The 23,303-nt window shown below is 41.0% G+C and overlaps 1 protein-coding gene across 2 annotated transcripts in view; it reads right to left on the bottom strand.

The window, feature by feature from the left end:
- PHEX (phosphate regulating endopeptidase X-linked) overlaps nt 1–23,303 on the bottom strand; it is a 223,282-nt gene that overhangs the window by 164,618 nt on the left and 35,361 nt on the right. For both annotated transcript variants that reach the window (XM_049643584.1, XM_049643585.1), the window contains 3 exons: nt 10,772–10,858; nt 9,489–9,715; nt 1,341–1,409 (listed from right to left, as the gene is read on the bottom strand). In XM_049643584.1, coding sequence (XP_049499541.1) covers nt 1,341–1,409; nt 9,489–9,715; nt 10,772–10,858 — 383 coding nt within the window. The remainder of the gene's footprint in view (nt 1–1,340; nt 1,410–9,488; nt 9,716–10,771; nt 10,859–23,303) is intronic.

The raw sequence follows: 23,303 nt of genomic DNA, 5'->3' as shown, positions 1-23,303 counted from the left end.
CGCCTGGCTGGCTCAGTCAGTTAAGCGGCTGACTTTGGCTCAGGTCATGATCTCACAGTCTGTGGGTTCAAGCCCCATGTTGGGCTCTGTGCTGACAGCTCAGAGCCTTGAGCCTGCTTTGGATTCTGTGTCTCCCTGTCTCTCTGCCCCTAACCCACTCACATTCTGTCTCTGTCTCTCTCAAAAATAAATAATAAAAAAAAAACATTAAAAAAATAAATAAAAAAAAAAGAAGAATAAAAATAGAAAGGAGGGACCAGAGATTAAACAGAGATTTTTAAGTGTCTGACTCTTGGTTTTGGCTCAGGTCATGATCTCACAGTTTGTGAGTTTGAGCCCCCCATCAGGCTCTGTGCTGACAGCGTGGGGCCTGCTTGGGATGCTCTCTCTCTTCCTCTCTTTCTGCCCCTTCCCCGTGAGTGCTGTCTCTCTCAAAAAAACAAACAAAAACCATAACAAAACACAACAAAAAACAACCTTCTTTGATAAGTGTCCTCGCAAAGAAAGTTAGTTGCTGAAGATCTTACCTAGCTTCCTGCCCTTCATTCAGAACCTTCCGGTTACAGGATTTAGTATCAGCAAAGATGCAAGGACTTCCATTGTGAGCCAACACTTCTAAGTTCCTACATTCTTAGGCTGGCCCAGAAACCAGTGAACTCCCTAGTCAAGGGTCCCCTGGATCTGAGGGTCCTTTGGAAGTTCAACCAAGTTTCCAAAGTGAATTGAAAGTGTCAGGAATGATGCAGCGCTACTCCAATCTCCAAGAACCTACCAGGTTTCCAAGCCAACCCAAGAAATCTATTGGAACTGATCCCATCTAGTTCTCATTAACCTTACATTAACCTGTGGCACCTGTTAGGAAAACAGATTCCTGGGCCCCACTTCAAGTCTCCTAAATCAGACTCTCCTGGGCTGCAGCCCAGGAATCAACATTCAACAGGAAGTTCCCAGATGATTCTTAAGCCATACAATTTGAGAACCACTGGTTAACTATGTCAACACAGTTAACACCCCCCACCACCACCACCACCACTTTACTTCTGCAATGTAGAGTGAGCTCTCTACAGTTCTGACTGCAAGCTCATTTCTTGGTTACTTCATTCGGGTGTGCTGTATCCCCAGCTTGATCAACAGGACACTGAGCCTTGATGCCCAGACTTCCAGAAGACAGGGAATGCCATTTGTTTGCCTGAATAAAACACCTCTGTTTCCTGCACTGGGAATATGGTCATCCAATAGTCACATTGCTCATTGCCAGTAAAGAGTCAGGGATTTTACAACAATTTATGAACCCAACAACAGTCTGACAAGGTGCAGAGTTCAACATGGGTAAAACTTACAGACTTGGCTTCTGTGCTATTATCGAGGTAATCTTCCCTCACAGCTAGGGAGAGAGTTGCTTGGTCCAGCTGTTGAGACAAAAGAGAAAGCATTCTGTTTGTAATGTAAATTCTTACAAACCCTTTTAATAAGAGTATTGAGATCTGCATTCCAGTCATAGTGTGAGTCTCTGTCACCATTACACAAATAGTTGAATGCACTCAGAGCTACATGTAAACAGGTACTTCAGCAATGACAGAAATTATAAAATGTCAGAGACCTGCCCTTGCTCCATGGTTTCTAATCCTTTTGAGGTTCTATCAATACTGAATAGCATCAAGGCTTTCTGAGTTGAAATAGGTTTTGGAAATGATTTGGTTTTCCCCCTTCTTGTGGATAAACAAAAGCCAGAGAAACAAGGTGACTTTCCCAAGGTAACATAGCTGGGCAGGGCTCAGAGAAGCATCAGTGTCTCCTGTCACCAGATCTAGTACTTTTCTGGTATTTTACAAAATGCCAATCTGGAAAGGGCTGATTGACCACATTTTCTACCTCCATATCCGTGAAATACTATACTGCACTGATTTTTTTTCATGTTTATTTCAGAAAGAGAGTGCACTCAAGCCAGGGAGGGACAGAGAGAGAGGGAGAGAGAAAATCCCAATCAGGCTCCCTGCTGCCAGTACAGAGCCCAATGTGGGACTGAATCCCACCAAGAATGAGATCATAACCTGAGCCGAGATCAAGAGTTGGACGGACACGTAACTGACTGAGCCACCCAGGCGCCCAGATTTTTTTTAATGTTTGTTTTTGAGAAAGAGAGAGAGACAGAGCATGAGTGGGGGAGGGGCAGAGACAGAAAGGGAGAGAAAGAATTGGAAGCAGGCTCCAGGCTCCCGGCTGTCAGCACAGAGCCCGATGCGGGGCTCGAACTTACTAACCACAAGATCATGACCTGAGCTGAAGTCAGATGCTCAACCGACTGAGCCACCTAGGCACCCCCCAGATTTTTTTTATTTTAAAGGAATCAAATGATAATTTTGTTTTGAGATATCTTTGCAAAATTTAGAACTCTCTCTGGAAAGTTTAGGATAGATGATAAAAATACAAATAATAATCAGACAACTTTAACAACCAGAGTTATTATGGAAAAGTAGAGCATAATTTCTTGAATTAAACACCTTCAGCACTTAAAGACAATCAAAAGGGACAGACAGCGTTTTCAAAGAATGTGCTACAACAAGTGGACATCAATTTGTAAAGCAAAAAAATGAACCTTGATCCATACCTCACATCTTAAAAACTAACTCAAAATGGATCATAGACTTAAATGTAAAACCCAAAACTATGAAACTTCTAGAAGATAACATAGGGGCAAATCTTTGTGACTTAGGGTTAAACAAAGAGTTATTAGACATGACAACTAAAATCACGATCCACAGAAGAAAAAGTTGGACTGCATCAACATTAAAAAATTTTGCTCTGTTAAAGACACCGTCAGGAGAATAAAAAGACGAGCTACAGTCAGAGACAAAATATTTGAAAATCACATATATGAAAAAGGACTTGTATATAAAGAGCCCTCAAAATGTAACAGTAAGAAAAAAAAACCAATTTAAAAGCAAGCAAAAGATCTGAACAGACAATTCACCAAAGAACGTATGAAGATGGAAAGTAACTGCATGAGAAGATGCTCAACATCACTACTAATTAGGAAAATGTAAGTAATAAACAGTAAAACATCATTATACATCATTAGAACGGCAAAAACAAAAGAGCCCACAAACAACCTGCTAACGTAAAAACTGTCCAGGATGGGGGAAAACTGGATCACTCACACAATGCTGGTGGGAATGCAAAATGCAGAGCCACTTTAGAAACCAGTTCAATAGTTTCTTATAAAGTTAAGCAGACACTTATTTATGACCCTGCAACCTCACTCCTAGGTATGTTCCCAAGAGAAATAAAAACTTCTGCTCACACAAAAACCTGCATGCAACTCTGTTCATAATTGCCCCAAACTGTAAACAACCCAAATGTTCTTCAACTGGTGAATGAATAAAGGGTGATACACCAGAAAACACTACTCAGCCATACAAGGGAATGAACTACTGACACATGCAACAACACAGGCAACTTTTAATCACATTCTGAAAAAGGCAAAACTACAGGAACAGAGAAGAGGGTGTAAGGATGGGGAAAATGGTTGACTACAAATGGGCACCATGAGGTAATTTTGTTGGGGGTGACGGAACTGTTCTGTTTTCTGACCATGGTGGTGATTACATGACTATGCGTTTGCCAAAATTTATAGACATGTGCATCACAGATAGTTAATTTCACTGTATATAAATTTAAAAATAAATATTTTTTAAGTTCCAGAACCTCCTCTCAATCTATGGCTATTCTTTCTTGAGTTTTAGCAACTACCTAAAGACTGAATAAAATAGATCCCAACAGCAGATTTTCTAATTTATATAATTCACACAGAAAAAAATTAAGCCAAATTAAGAAGATAGAAAATCTAAATAACAAATCAAAAATTAGTAGCATCTGAATAAAAACTGGATCCTACAGGCACATATCATTAGTTTATATTACTGTACACTGTTTTTATCTATCGATTCTAGTTGTTCTTCATTTTTCTACAATCTCAAATATTTTCTTTTTTTAATACATAAAATCTGCAGAGGATCATAGTTTTCCATAAAAATCTCCTTCATATGCAACAAATTCTGCAAAGGCCAAGTTAAGAGTTAGTGATGTTATGAAAAATTCAAGGAAAAACATTTCTCTTGTTTCAAGGGGGAAAAAAAGAGGTTTTCATAACATCCATCTTGTCTGCATGTATTACTAAAATCCTCAAATTGCTGTGTTCAATCTTCTTGGCTAATTGGCCCCAAACAACCAAGTCATAAGCCAGACTGGCTTCATCCTACTGAAATTCCCAATCTACCACCATTTCTTCCAAAAATTAAGTGAGCCAGGATCGTGAAACACAATATTATGATTAAGATGCTTTGGCTTTCAATTAGATCTGGACAAGGTGGAGCAGTCTTTTGAGCTTCAGTCACATAGGAAAGGAAACTCAGGAAATGATATCAAGAAAGCCAAAGCTTCCCTCTGATGAAATGAAGTTAAATCTGCTTATTATAAAAGTTTAGGTGATTCAATTAAAGTTACTGGACATTTTTTAAACGTTCACACTGTTATAGTTTCTAGGGAACGTTTTCAATACACCAAACAGTTTAAGGTCTGTCAACTAAATCACTTCAGAAGCATATGAACTCTTGAGGCAAAAGACTTTCTCAAGAGACCAACATCAGGACACTGTGTTATTGGAGGTTTGTTAATCCTTGCATTCACAAATGATCTGAATAGCCCAAGTAGAAAATAAAATACATGTTTAGGAAATCCGATATATTGAACTGAAAGATGAACTTTGTTTCTCCAACTGCAACAAACCTCAGTTTAGGAAAGAAAGCAGTAACACAAAAAGAAACGTCTGACAGATTATGATTTAGGAAAAAGAAAATACAAAGCAAATAGAAAAAAATTCATTTCCAGGAGGGTCTCTCCTTGTCATCCTTACAGATTTTGCTAAAAGTCAGACAAAAGCAGGCCACTGACTAATGAGGACTTTAAGTCACTGTTTCAGTAACAAATACTGAGACAACCATGGTCTTCCAAACATTCTTTCAGGAGCATACATATTCAAGTCTTTTATTGTCCTTTAAATCCTCATTCTTATTCTCTCCTTATGTAAAATAAACCCAAACACATGTAGCAAGGTATGTTTTGGAGCTTTGACTTCTGTTGTTTCCTATATTTTTGTATTTCCTTTCTCCCATTTCAGGCTGTGGTAAATCCTGTGCCATCTCGCCATGGGGGAGCTTTACAGAGGACCACTCTGGATTGGAGCACACCCAACTGTCCGTCCTTGGCATGGGGATACTTCTGCCCACTGGAAACGTGCTTTCTTTCTTCATCCAAAGATATTGCCACAGTGCTGTGCCTTCCCAAAACGAGCCCTTTTTCTTAGCCCCATGGGTTTATGGTATTAGAAAAGCTAAAAACATTGACAAATATAGTATGTGATGGTAAAAGAACTCTAAGTACATCGAGAGAGGAGACTTTGAGGTAAGAGACTTCTCCCAGAGCAGAGATCTCCTAGGCAGCCAGAGAAGTCCAAGCTGGTCATGAGCAGAGCGGGCAGTCACTGCCCCTAAAAAATTGTAGGATCGCAGAATGGGAGGCCCAGGGCTCTGGCAACACAGCAGCACACTGGAAGGGCCCATGTGGGCTGAGATAATGGGTTTCTTCTCAGAACCAGGTACCTGATGAGTGGAGGATCTCCTACTGGCCCAGGAAAAGGCTAAGAAATGGGGCAACCAGAAGGTTGGAGAAATGCCCAGACTGGTTCTGTTTCCAACTACAAGGTGGCATGGGAGCTCAGTCAGAGATGAGACCAATGGAAATTGTCTATTTCTTGCATACATGAACTCGAGATCTGAGAGGTAGGCTGGGTACCAAAAATGAAGAGAGCCAAGTGGTTCTCCAAATGGTTCTGACCAGCTGTCTCGTCACACTTTAAGGATACCTCTTGTCATGTGCTACTGTGTGTCAGTATCCATTTTGTAAACTCTCACATAATTCACCTCATTTAAACATCACAGTGACAGTGAAAAGTACGTTCTAATTCACCTGTCAATACTCATGGGGAAAATGAGACTCAGGTGAAGCAGTGTGCACAGATATTCACTGAGTAAATCACAAAGCCAAACCATGAACTTCAATCTCTTTAACCACAAAGCCTACACTTTTTTCCACTACCCTAGTGGTTTTCAAACTATGTTCCACAAAATGTAAAAGATGCTCCAGTGGAGGGGGTGGGCAGTGCACCTGGGTGGCTCAATTGGTTAAGCATCTGACTTTGGCTCAGGTCATGATCTCAGAGTTCATGGGTTTGAGCCCTACATCGGGCTCTGCATGGACAGTGTGGAGCCTGCTTGGGATTCTCTCTCTCCCTCTCTCTCTGCCCCTCCCCTGCTTGCACTTTCTCTCTCTCTGAAAAATAAACTTTAAGGGACGCCTGAGTGGCTCAGTCAGTTAAGCATCTGACTCTAGGTTTCTGCTCAGGTCATGATCTCACAGTTTCATGAGTTCGAGCCCCACACTGGGCTCTGCACTGGCAGCATGGAGGCTGCTTCGGATCCTCTCTCCCTTGCTCTCTGACCCTCCCCCATTCACACGGTCTCTGTTTCTCTCAAATAAATAAAATTTTTTTAAAAAGTGCTCCAGAGGCTCCAAATATTTAATCAAATTTTTTATAGTTTTAACTATTTCTAATAAAATCAACACTTGGAAATTCTACAACACTGGAAGCTACCGATACACTAATTTTTGTTGTCAGGTTCATTGGGTTTTAGGCAGATCTCAGAAGAGAGCTTCTTCTACCATATCTAGACACAAGCTTGGACTTCTTTTAACGGTGTTACAATTACAGAGACTGCAGCTCTATTTTGTTAATTCAAGTGTGCGACTATTCACACAAAATGGTACAAACGGGGACACAACTAAAGCAAATGAACGCTGCATTCAAATACCAAGCCATGGTCAAACACATCAGTTTGGAACAAGTTACCATCTTGGCAAAAGAGAGCAGTAGTGAAGTCCATGAGTACTTACTCATATCTGGAGACTAGTCTATTCATTGACAGTCCAGTGTTTCCAAGATCCATTTAATTGAATATTAACTATGCAAGGCAAGCTGTTAAAAATTGGTTACCATGTTCCTCTATTCTCCATGTTTCTTGTAAGCTGGTATTAAAACTAGAGGCCTGATTAGATCCAAGTTCATTTTTTTTTCTTTTCCTTTGGCAAGACATCATGGGTGATGGTGTATGCTTCCCAGTGCCCAGTATCGGAAGGCATACAAAATCTGGTTGCCCCACTTTTAGCAAGGCTACTGTTGATGTTTGGGTTCATTTGATGTCAGTGTGATCTACCATGAATTCCCCCATCAACCACTGACCTAATGGTTCTAAGCTGCTATTGATGATAGCTGCCTTGATCCTTTATTCTCATTAGAAAGGTTTTAAAACAGTAACTTTCTAATTTTATTCTTTCTCCTGCATTTTAAAGCTGTGATTCTCCTATAAACAATAATTTTCCCTCATCAACTATTAGTTTACCCTGAAATCGGTCAGATCTACAATGTTGATGAAAATTGACACATCAACCAAATGCACATGAGATTCCTATTTGGAACCTGACTCAAAGACCAACTGTTTAATTTTTTTAAAGGACATGTTTGAGACATTTCAGGAAAACTGAAAATTAACTAGTTGTTAGATGTTAATTATGGAATCATGATTACTTTGTGATAATAGTCCTTCCATTCTATAAACACTGATTTACCAGTGCAATGATATTAATTTTGGATTTGCTATAAAATGCTCCAGCCTCCCCCACAAAAGAAAAGGTTAGGATAAAACAAGAAGAGCCAAAAGCTGCCAGTTGTTGAAGCTGGGTTGATGAGTACATGGGGGTTTGTTGTACTATCCTTTTTATTTTTGTATTATTTTCCATAGTAAAATGCCTAAGGAAATAAATTCTTAGACTAGGTCCAGAAACTGGTGAAAAATGAAATGGTTACCATTTGTAATTACTTTTATGTGTGTGAGTCAAGATCTTCTATCACCCAACAGAGTGCAGAAATTTAGGTTTGAAAGTCTCCATCTAACTTCAAAATACTTACGGTATTTGAAAGGATATCATAACAGTTCTGCAATGAAGAATGACAGCCTTAAAACCTGGTTTGTTTGTTTTTTAAGGAAGGAATCTATTAGCATAACACAGGTCAACTGGACCGTTATGTAACATCGTTTTGCCTTGAGTCTTGCATATCACATCTTATCCGGACAGCATTAGCATGTGTGTCGGTGCCATGTTCCTGTTCCTTCACCCAGCACGGAAGTACAGCTGTCTCTGGAACTAAGAATTTCCTCCTGAGTAGATGGTAATTCTGCCAGTGACTAGAGATTTACTGAGACTTCCATTGTCTAAACTATAGCTGGGCAGACCACAGCGTGCTGGCCAGCCTGTCATACAACCACACCCATTCATGTATGTAGTGTCTATGGCTGCTTTCCCAGATGCAACAGTAGAACTGAGTAGGTGAGACAGAGACCATATGGCCCACAGAGCCTAAAATATTTACTATCTGGTCCTTCACAGGAAAAAAAAAAATGCCAGCCCCTTGGTATAAAAAAACAAAAACAAAAACAAAACTGTAGGGCGTAGATTTTTAAAAGCTGACTTGCAACAAAAGAGGGTAATATACTCTAAAGGTTTTATACTTCTACAATTTGATCATCATTATATCACCAATATTTTCTGGTTTGACAAAGGACAGAACTGGGAGGAAAATAATCAGTGATTCAGTAAAATTTTCATTATTAGTCCAAGTAGCTGTGGAAGTAAAACATTTAACAGGATCAAAACACAAAACAATTTAAGAAATGTTATTTGAATCCTTGCCAGGCTGTTTTACTGATGAGTCTTTGTTGGTAGTTTTCAGACAGTCCCAATTTTACCAATATAATAATGCACCTCAAGGTATGTCTGCATGGCCCATTCCTTCATGGGAGAAATGCTTACTCTCCTAACAGAAAATGCAAACACTTAGAACAAGTTTTTCTTCCTTTTTAAATGAAGGAAGGGAGAATCAGGATGAACTTGACAATGAAATTTTAGATGTGCCTGCAAGAATATGTTAGGGAAAGGAGAACAAAGTCTCGTGGTATGTGTTCTCCTTTGTCAAGGGAAGGATGAGGTGAGGGGAGGAGCAGAGTTCACAAAGTCTTTGCAGCCTGCTCCCCACTGGAATTTAGGGGGCCCACACATGCTCAGAGTAGAGATTTGAGGGCCAGATCAGAGATGACCTGAAACTCATCCACAAGCTTCCTGAAAGGCAGACAAAACTGATTTGTTCCTCATTTACACTCCACAAATCTGGGATGAAGGGGAATATTATAGATCCTAATGATTAACAGAATTGTTATCTGATCATTTCAGTAAGGTGCTAGGATTCTCGTTCCCTGGAAACACACCCCAAAAGGCTAACCATGAACTGAACAAACGGGATGAACAAGTGCTCACTATACCTTCAAGATATGTTCGTTGGATGCCTTGTCATCAGGGGACACATACAGTCGGATGAACACAGAATTGCTGTACTGACCACGAAATGTTGCAAGGGTATGCAAAAGACTGAACTTTCTCTCTGACCACACTCCCTCAGGACCAATATTAGACTCGAGCACAGGCCAGCGGAAAGGTGAATGCCGCAGGATGTGGAGTAATGGTTTGGCATCTGCTCTTTCGATCGCTTCTGAAAGGGAACAGATATGAAAGAAGAGTTAGAATTGCAAACAGGCTCACCAAACTAAAAGGCAAGTGTATCTTCTCAAGAGAAAATTCCCGTAAGGTCCCAACTTAGCATTTCAGCTGTTCGAGGGAGGTGTGGTAGACTGAGCACGGCCACAGAGACAGAACTACCTCTGATTCACACTTCAGTGTCACTGCCTAAACTTGGGGTTCTTGCCAGGAGAGCAGACTAGGGAGCCTGCTGAAATTTCTGACAATAAAAGATGGGCTCACTACAGCCCAATGAGCGATATTAGGCTGAGAATATTTTGGAAAACTACGGAACCACCCTAGGTAAAGGAAACTGCTTGGTAAAACCAACTCCTCCCCAGTATGCATGAATTAATGCCTCAAGGCTCCTTTGTCATCTTTTACTGCCCTCTTCTACCTCACCAAATAATATCTCAAATCCTAAACAAGTTAACACACTTCCCACTGGCACTGGTTTCTCCCTGCAGTGGTCTTGAGAAAGCACACCAGATAAAATGACAAGTGTCACCTTAATTCCAATCAGACCCAAGATGCCAACACAGGCCTAACACACCCACCTGAGATGCCTGTTAGACTGATGGAAAAGCAGAAGGGGCCCGGCCCACCTGGGAATCTGGATTTTCTTGGGCCCCTGTAAGGTTCTATGGGATATAGCAACACTCCCAAATACTCTCTCTCCCAGGCTCCTTCTCAGACCAGACCTGGCCTCTGGATTCTTATTTCTGCACCACATACAATGGGGTCTGCCCTTCTGACCCTACCCAAGTTTCTCATGGAGTACTTGATACCTAAAGAATCCAAGCCATAGAAATAAAATTATTTTCCTATTTTCTCCATCAAGCTACCAACAGAACATTAAGGACGGGAGAGTCAAAATCCAGTCTCTGAAAATTGTTCCTTTCCTCAAACAACACTTTTAAACATTAATCGAATTCTTAGTAGTTCTCTTTTTCCTTAAATAATATCTTTAAACATTAAGAGAGTCTGTGAAGAAGAGGGTGGTAAATATTTTATTGTCTTTATTACTTACTCTCATTCATGCAAGATGAATAAAGGATTTTGGCTTTCTGTATGGCTTCGGTGTCCCGCCTTCTACTGATAGATTTCTCCAAAAGTGCTAGGAAGGTGGAGAAAGGATTCGTTAGTATCCACCCACACATGGTGCCGAGTTAGAGGTCATCTGATAACCACAGTCCCAGCCTCCAGAAAATTAAATGTAAAGGCAGACAGCCCTGTAAAAGACACATCTATAAAAGATACACAGATGGCAGAACCGAGTCCAAGTTGCTTGAGGTTCAAATAAAAAATAAAATTTAACATTCTCTTTTCCAAGGTTCTCCTAATTCACAGAATCCAAAAGTTCAATTTCTAACTGAAACTGGACCTGCTGCAGGGGTTAATGTTTTCTGCTACCTACACAAAAGGAAACAGAATTCATTTATTCAAGAACTAAAAATAACTGAATTCTGTTCCTTGTTTCTGCACCGAGTAATATTCTCAAAGGAGGCAATTTCATCAGAGTCGGGTTTCTTAAGATTTCTCCATAGCCCAGCCTCTCAGGGAGGTCACCTGGAAGAAATTTCCCATTAGAAGTTTTATTCAGTGTTGCATAAACATGCTGTGGACATGAAAGAAGTTGTTTAGACAGGAAATGGAGAGGCGAGATTGGAAAGCCTACCCAAATTGCCTGAAAACTTGTCCATTTATACATGCAAAGTCCTGGCCATTTAAATGAGGTCATGTGTATAAAATGGTTGCCAGCATAGACCTGAGCCCACCCAAAAAATGATTTGCTATTTATAAAATTAGTGATGCTTTTTTCTGAAGGTGAAAAATGACAGCTGTCACTATTAAATAGAGGAGGAAAGCCAAGACTCAAAAAAAAACTACCCTCTTCCCCAAAACACACCTTGGATGCACTTGAGAGTATTAATTTTCCTACATGAAGCCAAGACGAAGAATCCCCATGCAGCACCGTGTTACTGCCTACATCAAGCATCAAACTGCCGTTGTCAAGGCATTTGGAGTTTATTTCTGAAGCAACTTAGCTGCCTCCAAATGATGGCACAACAGATGCTCCCAAAGTACTCTGAATAGCTTCAAGACACAATGTAGAGTGCTCATCAAATTAACAAGTAATTACGTATTACCTGAAGAGGAATCTTTACTTCTAAACTAGAAGTTCTACCTTTCTGAGGGCACCTGGGTGGCTCAGTCGGTTGAGTGTCTGACTTCAGCTCAGGTTGTGATTTGATGGTTTGTAGGTTCGAGACCCACGTCGGGCTCTGTGCTCACAGCTCAGAGCCTGGAGCCTGCTTGGGATTCGGTGTCTCCCTCTCTGTCTCTCTCTCTCTCTCTCTCTCTGCTCCTCCCCTACATGTTCACGTGCTCTCTCTCAAAGATAAATAAACAATAAAAAAAGAAGTTCTACCTTTATGGGGAAAAAAAGCAATCCAGAGCTCCTGTCCAGTTTTTTATGAGCACCTGTACGTCAAACAAGTCCACATTAATTACATGGATTCAAATAAAATACATTGAGTTGGATGTGGGCGTTTTCAATTATTTCAACTTGTGTCATGTTTCTTTCTTGTGTGTTATCATAGCAATAAAAGCAGGATACTTAGCCCCAAGGATAAAGAAGAGAGATTTGTTTTTTTAATAAACATAAAGCTCTAAAACCATACCCACATATCTTTCTATTCAAATCAGATCATGTGCCTTTCCATTGTATTACTTCCACAGTCATTGGACTTTTAGGGAGACACATTTGAAAGTAACTAATCCAAATTCCATTTAAGGACATGATGTTATTCCGATGCTATAAACACTCCACAGATTGCAAACAAGAATGCCCTTAGGACCAAAAACAAGCCACGGGAGCAAAAGAATTCAAAGCATTAAACATATGCCTGAGTGTGCACCCAAGGCAGTCTGTGTATCACAAGAAGGGAGAAAGAGAACATGTAACACTAAGTAGGGCATTCCCAAAACCCTAACTAGGCACAAATATCAATAATATGTTCAGGCATATCCCAGAGATACTGTGGGTTCAGTCGCAGACTATTGCAATAAACTGAATATTGCAATAAAGCAAGTCAAATTAATTTTTTGGCTTCCCAGTGCATATAAAAGTTATGTTTATACTATACTGTAGTCTGTTAAGTGTGCAATAGCATTACGGTTTTTTTTGGAGAGAGAGAGAACGTCAGCAGGGAGAGAGGCTAGGGGAGAAAAGGGAGGGAAGACAGGGGAAGGGAGAGAGAGAATCTTAAGCAGTCTCCACAATCAGCACAGAGACAATGTGGTGCTCAATCCCATGAGCCTGGGATCCTGACCTGAGCCAAAATCAAGAGTCAGACACTCAACCAACTGAGCCACCTAGGCACTTCAACAATAGCATCATGTCTTTAAAAAAGAATGTAATACCTTAATTAAAAATACTTGCTTGCTACAAAATGCTAACCATCATGTGAGCTTTTAACAAGTTACAATTTTTTTGTTGGTGGAGGCCCCTGCCTCCATGTTGAGGGCTGCTGACAGATCAGGGTGGTGGCTGCTGAAGGCTAGGGTGGCTGTGGTAATTTCTTAAAATAAGACAATTAAGTATGCCACCTAGATTGACACTTCCTTTCAGGAATGATTTCTCTGAAGCATATGATGCTGTTTGATGGCATTTTATCCACAGCACAACTTCTTCCAAAACTAGAGTCAATCCTCTGAAATCCTGCTGCTGCTCTATCAACTAAGTTAATGTAATATTCTAAATCCTTGGTTGTCAATTCAATGATCTTCACAGTGTCTTTGCCAGGAGTAGATTCCATCTCAAGAAACCACTTTCTCTGCTCATTCATAAGAAAGAACTCCCCATCTATTCAAGTTTGATCATGAGATGGCAGCAATTCAGTCACACCTTCAGGCTCCACTTTCTCTTCTACTTCTCTTGTGATTTCCACCACATTAGAAATTACTTCCTCCCCTGAAATCTTGAATGGTTGGAATCAGCTTCTTTTCAGACTCCTGTGAATGTTGACATTTTGACCTCTTCCCATGAATCATGAATGTTCTTAATGTCATCTAGAATGGTGAATCCTTTCCAGGAGGTTTTCTATTTACTGTTCCTAGATCCATCACAGGGATCACTTTCTACAGCGGCTATAGCCTTATGAAACTTACTTCTTAAATGATAAGACTTAAAAGTCACAATGACTCCTTGATCCATGGGCTGCAGAGTGGATGTCGTGTTACGAGACATGAAAACAACACTAATCTCACTGTATATCTCCATCAGAGTTCTTGGGTAAACAGGTATACTGTCAATGAGCAGTCATATTTTTTTCTAAGCTATAGGTCTCAACAGTGGGTTTAAAATACTCACTAAACTATGTTGTGAACAGATGTGCTGTCATCTAGGCTTTGCTGTTCTATTTAGAGAGTACAGGCAGAGTAGATTTAGCATAATCTTTAAAGGCCTTAGGATTTTCAGAACGGCAAATGAGCAATGGCTTCTACTTAGTCACCAGCTACATTAGCCCCTAAGAAGAGAGTCACAGCCTATCCTTTGAAGCTTTGAAGCCAGGTATTGACTTCTCCTCTCTAGCTATGCAAGTCCAGGATGGCATCTACTTCCAAATAAGGCTATTCCATCTACATTGAAAATGTGTTTAGTGCAGTCATCTTCATGAATTATCTTAGCTGCATCTTCTGGATAACTTAGGTATCTGAATAACGCAGCTTCACCTTGTTTTATGGAACAATGTTTTATAGGTTCTTTCCTCAAATCTCATGAACCAACCTCTGCTAGTTTCCAACTTTTCTCCAGCAGCTTCCTCGCCTCTCAGTCTTCATAGAATTGAAGGGAGTTAGGTCCTCACTCTGCATTAGGCTTTGGCTTAGGGTGTCTATATTGTGGCTGGTTTGATTTTCTATCAAACTTTCTCCATATCAGTAATAAGGCTGTTTGGCCTTCTTATCATTTGTGTGTTCACTGGAGGAACACTTATCATTTCCTTCAGGAATGTATCCTCTGCATTCACAACTTGGCTACCTGTTTGGTGCAAGAGGCCTAGCTTTCAACACACCTTCCTCACTAAGTTTAATAATTTCTAGCTTTTGATTGAAAGTGAGAGACATAGGATTCTTCCTTTCATTTGAACACTTAACAGGCCACTGTAGAGTTATTAACTGGCCTGATTTCAATATTGCTATGTCTTGGAATAAGGAGGCCTGAGGAGACGGAACAAGATGGGCGGACAGCCAATTAGTGGAGCAACCAGAACACATACAACATTTATCAATTAAGTTTGCCATCTTATATGGTTTGTGATGCCCCCAAACAATTACAATGATAACATCAAAGCTCACTGGTCACAGATCACCATAACAAATCTAAGAGTAATGAATAGGTTTGAAATATTTCAAGAATTACCAAAATGTGACGCAAAGACTCAAAGTAAGCAAATGCTGTTGGAAAAATGGCACAAAAGAGACTTGCTTGATGAAGGTTTGTGGCAACCCTGCAAGTTTTTTAAAAATGCAAGCTCTGCCCAGCCCAACAAAGGAACTGTTATAAAGTGAGGTATGCCTGTATGTGTTAAAATTCTGGTTTCTGTACCGGAATATGGCTTTTAAATACTTTTTAAGTTTATTTACTTTAAGAGTGAACAGGCATGCATGTGCATGAGGGGCAGAGAGAGAGAATCCCAAGCAGGCTCCACATTGTCCATGCAGAGCCCGATGCAGGGTTTGATCTCACAACCGTGAGATCATGACCTAAGCTGAAATCAAGAGTCGGCCACTGAATTGACTGAGCCACCCAGGCGCCCCCAGAATGTGGCTTTTAAAACAAATGTAGCTATCACAGGTTACCTGTCACACACCTTCCCTTCTCCTCTCCACCTCATGCCCAAGCAGGCAGGAGAGCAATGATATTAAGACAATAGCATGGCAATCAGTTGGCAGCATTCATTTTATGTATCTCTGTATTTGAATTAGTGGTAAGAGGAATAAAGTCTAGCCTGGAGAGTCATTAATGAGCAGAAAACAAAGGCTGCCTATCAATGGCACTTACTCAGGTTATTAAAATGTCCCTAAAGCACTGAGAAGGACTCATGGGTCACCCATACAAGGGCATTCCATCATAATCGAAGTTGTTTCTCAAATGATTTCTCAATCCTCACCCCCTTGCGTGCATCCTTAACCATGTTATGACAGAAAAGTGAAACTCCAGTTCATAAAAACCTACAGTGCAACACACCTCAGACTTTAAAGCTGGTTTCAAAGCGCTTCTGATCAAATTTGAACATAACACACATTACGTATCTTTTCTTCTCATTAATCTTAATCAAGTAAAATTGTTTTTTCAAAAAAAGACAAATAGACACGTCAAGTGGGTGGGCTTTCAAATCACACCAAAGTGGTTTCTGGTTTCAGCTTGCTGCTTCTTTCTAGCTGGAACCGGGCAAGTTATTTAATCTAAGCCTCAATTTCTTCAACTGCAAATTTGAAAGATAATAGTGCCTACCTCCCAGGAGTGTGGTGAAGATCAAACATTTTAATGCAAAGAAACTCTCAATATCAATGGGCAGACACCTACGTGATCAACCAATGGTGGCTTAAACAAGATTACAGGCCGAGTCAGCCATTTACAAAACTGTAATCAAGCTTGTTTCTTGTGCTTTTCCATAAATGTTTTTTCCTCCTCCCCTCTTAGGATAATGGTAGCCAAATAATGCAAGACACTGCTGCTCCATGTGCAGGACTGTTTTACAAACTGTAGCAGCCCTAGCCACCTCGCAGAGCCCCACATTCCATGCTTGCTTTGCTTCCACAGTAGAGGCAATGCTCCATGATGAGGGATATTCCACAGTCAGTGTTAACCCATAAAAATATTTTGCTCACATTCCTCTTAAACAACAAGGCATTTTTCTGATATATACATTTCTAATGAAACTATAACATACATACAAGAAAACTACATTGATCATAATTTGAAGGATTTTCACACAGTAAACACACCCTTCTAACCAATGTAACAACCAGAGCCCCAAAAGTCCCTTGGGCTCCCTTCCAGTCACTACTTTTTTTTTTTTTTTAATTTTTTTTTCAACGTTTTTTATTTATTTTTGGGACAGAGAGAGACAGAGCATGAACGGGGGAGGGGCAGAGAGAGAGGGAGACACAGAATCGGAAACAGGCTCCAGGCTCCGAGCCATCAGCCCAGAGCCTGACGCGGGGCTCGAACTCACGGACCGCGAGATCGTGACCTGGCTGAAGTCGGACGCTTAACCGACTGCGCCACCCAGGCGCCCCTCACTACTTCTGATCAAGACAACAAATATCCTCTTTGGGGAAGTGCTTACTCAAGTCTATGTCCCCTTTTATTGGGTAATCTATCTTTTACTGATTTGTAGAATTTCTTCATATATTCTACACCAAGTCCTTTGTTGAATATTTGTATTGAAAAATCTCCCAATTAGCTTCGTTTTTCTTTATTTTTTATTTTAGAGAGAGAGAGAGAGAGAGAGAGAGTGCAAGTAGGGGAGAGGGGCAGAGAGAGATAGCATCACAAGCAGGCTCCACGTTCAGTGCAGACCCCGACACAGGGCTCGATCCCATGACTCTGGGATCATGACGGGAGCTGAAATCAAGAGTCGAACACTCAACCAACTAAGCCACCCAAGCTCTCCAATCAGGCTTCATTTTCTTAATGGCATCATGTAATGAAGGAAAATGCTTTCTTTTAATACAGTCCAAGTTCCCTATTTTTTCTGTGTACGGTTAGTGTATTTTGTGTCTCACTTAAGAAACCTTTGCCTGCCCCAAGATCATGACAATATTCTATGCCTTTTTAAGAATCCTTATGGTTTCATGTTTAGATCTACAGTCCACGTAGCACTGGTTTCTGCCCACGGTGTGAACAGGCATGCCTTTGTAACACAAGCCTGGCTTCACAGGGGACAACTAAAGGGACAATTTTAATGAGGAAGCTATTTTTGGTCATAGGGCCCCAAGTATTGTCACATACGAAGTAATTTCGGTGCATAAAATTAGCATTAACGGTGGCTATTCTCCATTAAATTGAGTAGTCTCTGTGGGGCAGGGGCTGTGTCACATTCATCCTGCAGCACCCAGGACCTACTGCTTGGCATGGTTGGTGCTCAGTCCACATTTGCAAAGTTGAATTTCCAAAAAGGTTAATTAAGTCTGAGAGTTGTTCATCCAACAGAAAAGGAACTGTGAGAAGTTGGACTTTATTTATTATTGCTGGGTGTAATCAGCAATGTCCTGATTACACGAACATCTATAATCTCCTTTTCTCACATCCCAGCGTCTGTACCATACAATGCAATCCAAGATTTCATTCATCAGTTTTCATGAACACGAGTTTTTAGGGTGCCTAAGTTTCATCATACCAATGGTCTCAGCTTAATCATACGTTTCCACTTCCCTGGTCTTCCATCTGAGGGAAAATACTTGGTTGGCATTCAACTTCCTTTAAGTTAACAAGTTGACACAGGACGACCAATTCTACTCATTCAACTCACTTCTCCTGCTGAGACAAGGCCTTTATTGAGGGCTCTGGAACCGGGAAAGAGAATTCTCCACAAAGGACAAGACTCCTGAAGACCTGGTAAGTCAAGAGCTCAAAACAGTCGCATGCAGCCCAGGCCAGTCATTTGAAGTTTCTTCAATATTTAGGACCTTTCACCTAGTATCATTTTCAAAAATTTCACATGCACAAAGTTTTAGGCCTATCAGCAAATACCTACCAAGAACCTCAGTGCTGAGCTGATGCCATTTGAATGAGATGGCTCAAGAGCACTGGAACTCTGTCAAAACATGCTCCTTTGTGTTCTTTCTCCCAACCCTGCAATCCGTCTATGTGTCTAGCTACTTGCTAAGAGAGCAAAGCTGTCTGCCTGATTTGCTTAAAAGCAAACAGTAACTGCATTCTCAATCTTCATGTTACATGCCATCCATGTGAATTCTCAATCTCATGATTGATTACGCCAACATTTCTCCCTTAGAAATCAGGGGGAGTATCCTCTTAATTCTAGTTAAAGAAAAAATAGGAAAAGTCAAAACTTTGAAAGGTCAAATCCACACTTAAGGAAAGGTATGCCCTTCCACACCTAGGTAACAACCAGAATGCTCTTTAGAAACGTATGTATTTTTAAACCTATCATATCATGGCCTGGTTTCCCGTTTGGTGGTACTTAAAAACCACCTTAGGATGGCCCATAGTTGAATGTCGCCTCTAATCTTACTATTTTTAGTCCTTGTTGATTTTCCAGGCTACAGACTTCAATTTGGCTTCCAGGCTCCTCAGTTTATTGACCGTACTTGAGAAATTTCATTTTTCTAACCCACACTGCATGGGCATTCAGCTCTTATGCAGGTGGACCTGGAGAGTCTAAATCGACTTGCAAAGCCCATTGTTACTCTCATTAAAAAATAAAATTCAAGTTGACGAAGTCATGGTCTGTGGATCCCATAACCCTCATGTTTGCACACGAGCGGTGCGACACTCTACCTGGCAGTTCCTCCGCCCACAGCCAGTCAAGCATGGGATTACCTGAGTCTTTCTGACACACTGAAAAGACAGTAGGAACTGATATTTCTCATTCTTCTGGGAAACTCCCATCTAAACATAGGGAGAGAAGCTGTCAGAATCCTTTTCTCCGTTCATTTTTTATGATCATCTTATAAATTATAATTGTTGATTGGTGTCAGCTTAAGAAGAAGAGGCAGGGATTACTTGAGGGGCACTAAAACCCTCTAAACTCATCCATCTAAATCAGGGCTTACCAAACAACATAAAAATACTCCCCATTTAATACAAAAGACCTCTTTGCCCATAATGAAATCAATTCAGACATTACAAAAGTATAATAGAAGGTAACTCTTTTATTATGTTCACTTGTAAGTGAATTTATGAGGAGTACACTTAGCAGGGTTGTACTTCAAGATAATTTAAAATAAATTTTAACATTACTCTTTGACAACACAGAATTACAATGTATCTGCCAATATGATATTTTAACTCCTAAAAATAGCTTTCCTATTTAGATCATTTGTACCTTAGCAGATAATTCAATGTAAGGCCTGTGTGAATTTAAAGTCACTAAAATCCATCTTCAGTTTTTTTTCCCATAGTAAAAACCCTAATTATATATTTTGTCCTACCTATTTCTACTATCTTAACATTAGAAGGAAAAGGCCATGTATGGTTATATAACCCCTCCAGGGGTCCTTCCCGAGCAGTCCTGAGACATCCAAGGACCCAGTGGTGACAGCATTCATTTATTAAGCACCAGCTCTGTGCTAGGTGTATTGTATACAACCTCAATTAATCTCCCACCAACCCTCAAAAGCATGTATCACTGATCCCATTCTGCTTGTAACAAGACCCTAAGAACCTGTCCAAGGAAACTCAGGCAGGAAAGGTTAGAGCTTTGATCTGGGCTTAGGTCTCTAACTCCTGCTCACTCAACCATCAGGTGCCCAGTAAAACTCCACATGTTGCTTTTGCATGTGAGAACAAGGCCTCCAAGTGTGTAATCCAGAGGCAGCAATGCCCTCATAGACCTGAACAGATCTCTTGACCTTGACCGGAAGAAAGGCCTTCCCTGGTTACATGGAGACATGTTTTTGCAGTGGTGGACTGACTCTGGGCTGAGCCATCTACCCACTTTGCCCTGTGACCACATCTGTGAGCAAGGAGATGCACTCCTGAGGTACCTACCCAGGGGTGGGAGGCCTGGTGAGGTTAGGGCAGGACAAAATTAGCTGGTCCCTAAGGTGTGACTTCACATTATGCCCTAGTCTAAACCAGTAGTGTCCAAACTTGAACCTGCATCAGAATCACTGGAAGGGCTTATTAAAACACCAAGTGCTGGGTCTTCCCCCAGACTAATATAGTAGGTCTGGGGTATGGCCCAAAAATTTGCATTTCTAACAAATTTTCAGGTTATGTCCATGTTACAGGTTGAGGGAACATGCTTTAAAAAGCAATAGCGCTTACCAGACCTCCTTTACTTACCCCAACTTTACTGAGGTATAGTTGACAATTATCACCAGTCCTTCTTAATGTCTGTGATCCCAGAAAACATCACCAGCCCACAGGCCCTCCTCCTCCATTCCCCATCCCACCCAAAGTCACTGCTGATTCCCTCACTCCACAACTCCATCTTAATTAAGCGTCAACATTCTTCAAGGACAGTACTACTCTGTTTTGTTCCAGAGACACTCTCCTCGTATTGGCCCATTTAGGTCCAACTTAGTTTCTCAGTTCTGCAAAGTCCAGCTTTAAAAGTTCCTTTCTAAAAGGTGAAATGCAACAGGGGTTTGAGGTGAGGGTTGATTCACTGGTTCAAGAGAAAAAAAAAAAAAAACTACACGATGCCAGGAAAACTTCCAAAGTGAAAAAAAATACAGGACATCTATTTTTAACTGTCACTTATACCACACCCTACTGCAAAAAAGAGTGGGATAAATACCACGTCCCTTAAATCCCGAAAAATCTGAGCCCCAGACTTCACAACTCCTCCCTCATCTGTGAAAGTGGCATCAAAAACACTGTAAACATAGCTTTCAAAAGCCACTTCCCAACCAAACCCTGTCTTCACTCCCACCTTCCATGAGGAGGTAAGAGTAGCAGAGGCTCTATTCCCGGCCATTCAAACTACAGTGTGTGGTGAAGAAAAACCATCCTCCTTAGATGGCATTTCTAACAGTGAGGGATTAGGAACCAGGCTCTCTTCCCCGCTCTGTCCCAAAGAAGGGAAGCAACAACACGTTGGGCACAAGACAAAGGGGCAGAAGGGCTGGCAGGAAGACAGAAAACTTCCATGCCCACCAGCTGCTGCCGCGTGGCTTCTGCAGCAGATTCTGCCAGGGGACTGGAGGTGTTTGGCAAAGTACATTTCCAAGTTCAAAGAAACCAGGGGCTACAGAGAAGAGACAAGGACCCTTCACGCTGACCTGAGGAGAACACAGAGAAAATAATCCCCAATGATGCTTGGAGTTTTCTGTAACAAGGAAGACATCTCTATCTTCACCTGGATCCCAAGCTAGACAAGAGGACAGCATGATGGGGCCTTCTGAACTGATCTCCATACATCCACTCCTTCCTCCAGTATCATTCTCCACATGCAGCCAGTGTGCTCTGGCAAAACCCATCACACCCCTCAACATGACATTTACAAATGGCTCCCCGGGCCCAACGACAGAGGGGAAAATCTTTACACAGGCTAAGAGGCCCACATGCTCTGGCCCCTCCTTTCTCCAGTCCTGTCTTTTGTCCCTTTTTCCCTTCCAGCTCTGAGCTCCAATCACACTGGGCTTCTTGGGTTTCCTCAAAGGCACCAGCTGGACAAAGCCTCTGCTCATGCAGCTCTTTCCGCCTGGGTTAAAATTGGAGCCATTTGAAATGTTAGACCCATAATCTGTGGGGGACAAATTATATGGCTGGATTGGTTTGGGCAAGTCACATAATTTCCCTGACCTTCGCTTCCTCGGATGTAGGGCAAAGACAGAAATAAACAATGAAGGCCAACAGCACCAAATTAGAGTGAGGAACCAAAGAGAAAACAAATGATAGGCTAACAGAATAAAATTAGTAACAAGAACAGTTTGGGCCTTGGGGAAGTGAACTTACGAATTCAGAATAGACAGCAGGTAGTAGAACTGGTTCCATTTGGAACTTCATCTAAGTGACCACCATAGGAAGCAAACTTGAGAGCATACTGGCACACATCCGTGTGGGTTTCTCTCAGAAATATCAGTGCCCACACCCATCTAAACTACTGATGAAAATCAAATCCCCTTCTAGTTTTCTAAATTAAAAGGTCCATACATGTTTTAAAAATACCTCTCACTGTATAAATATGAACACCAGTGAGCCTTTCCAAACAAACATTTCTTATTTGTGACATGCTATTCTCCAGCCAACATATAATTAATTTTCCTGTTATGGGTAGTGCCTTTTTACATGGAATGTTCCCTTGACACTTTAAAGCAAATAGTCCATCATTACTAATTCATTAAGCATTCAGAGAGATGCTATTAATCACAATGAACTAATGTGGTATTAATGGTTAGGTTATTAATCTGCAATTACATGCAGATTTCCTAATAAATTCAAGTTGCCCAAGTTTTTTGAGGAGGAAGGCAAGGGAAAACAAAATGAACATATCTTTCAGAAAACAAACTAAGGGAAAGAAATTGCTCTCCTTGAATCATAAAACAGTACATACAAACACCCTGTATGTACAACAAATCTTTGTATTTACCCAATATAATGACATTTGTACTATATAGGTTTTCATCAAAATGATAGTATGAATGGAGGAAAAACAAAACCACCCATGCACTCTGGAGATGTACTGAATTTCTTCAGTCGCGTGCTGTGTCCTTAGACACAGTAAAGCCTGGCTACTCAACACGTGGTCCCTAGACCTGCAGTGTGGCCAACACCTGAGAACTTCTCAGAAATGCAGACTCTTGGGTCCCTTCTCAGACCTACGAAATCAGAATCTTCACTTTTTAAAAAAATTCCCAGG

The sequence above is a fragment of the Panthera uncia genome, chromosome X (genome assembly GCF_023721935.1).
Source record: "Panthera uncia isolate 11264 chromosome X, Puncia_PCG_1.0, whole genome shotgun sequence".
Taxonomy (NCBI): domain Eukaryota; kingdom Metazoa; phylum Chordata; class Mammalia; order Carnivora; family Felidae; genus Panthera; species Panthera uncia.
Note: the sequence above shows the minus strand (reverse complement) of the source record. Positions and strands in the feature narration are given on the sequence as shown.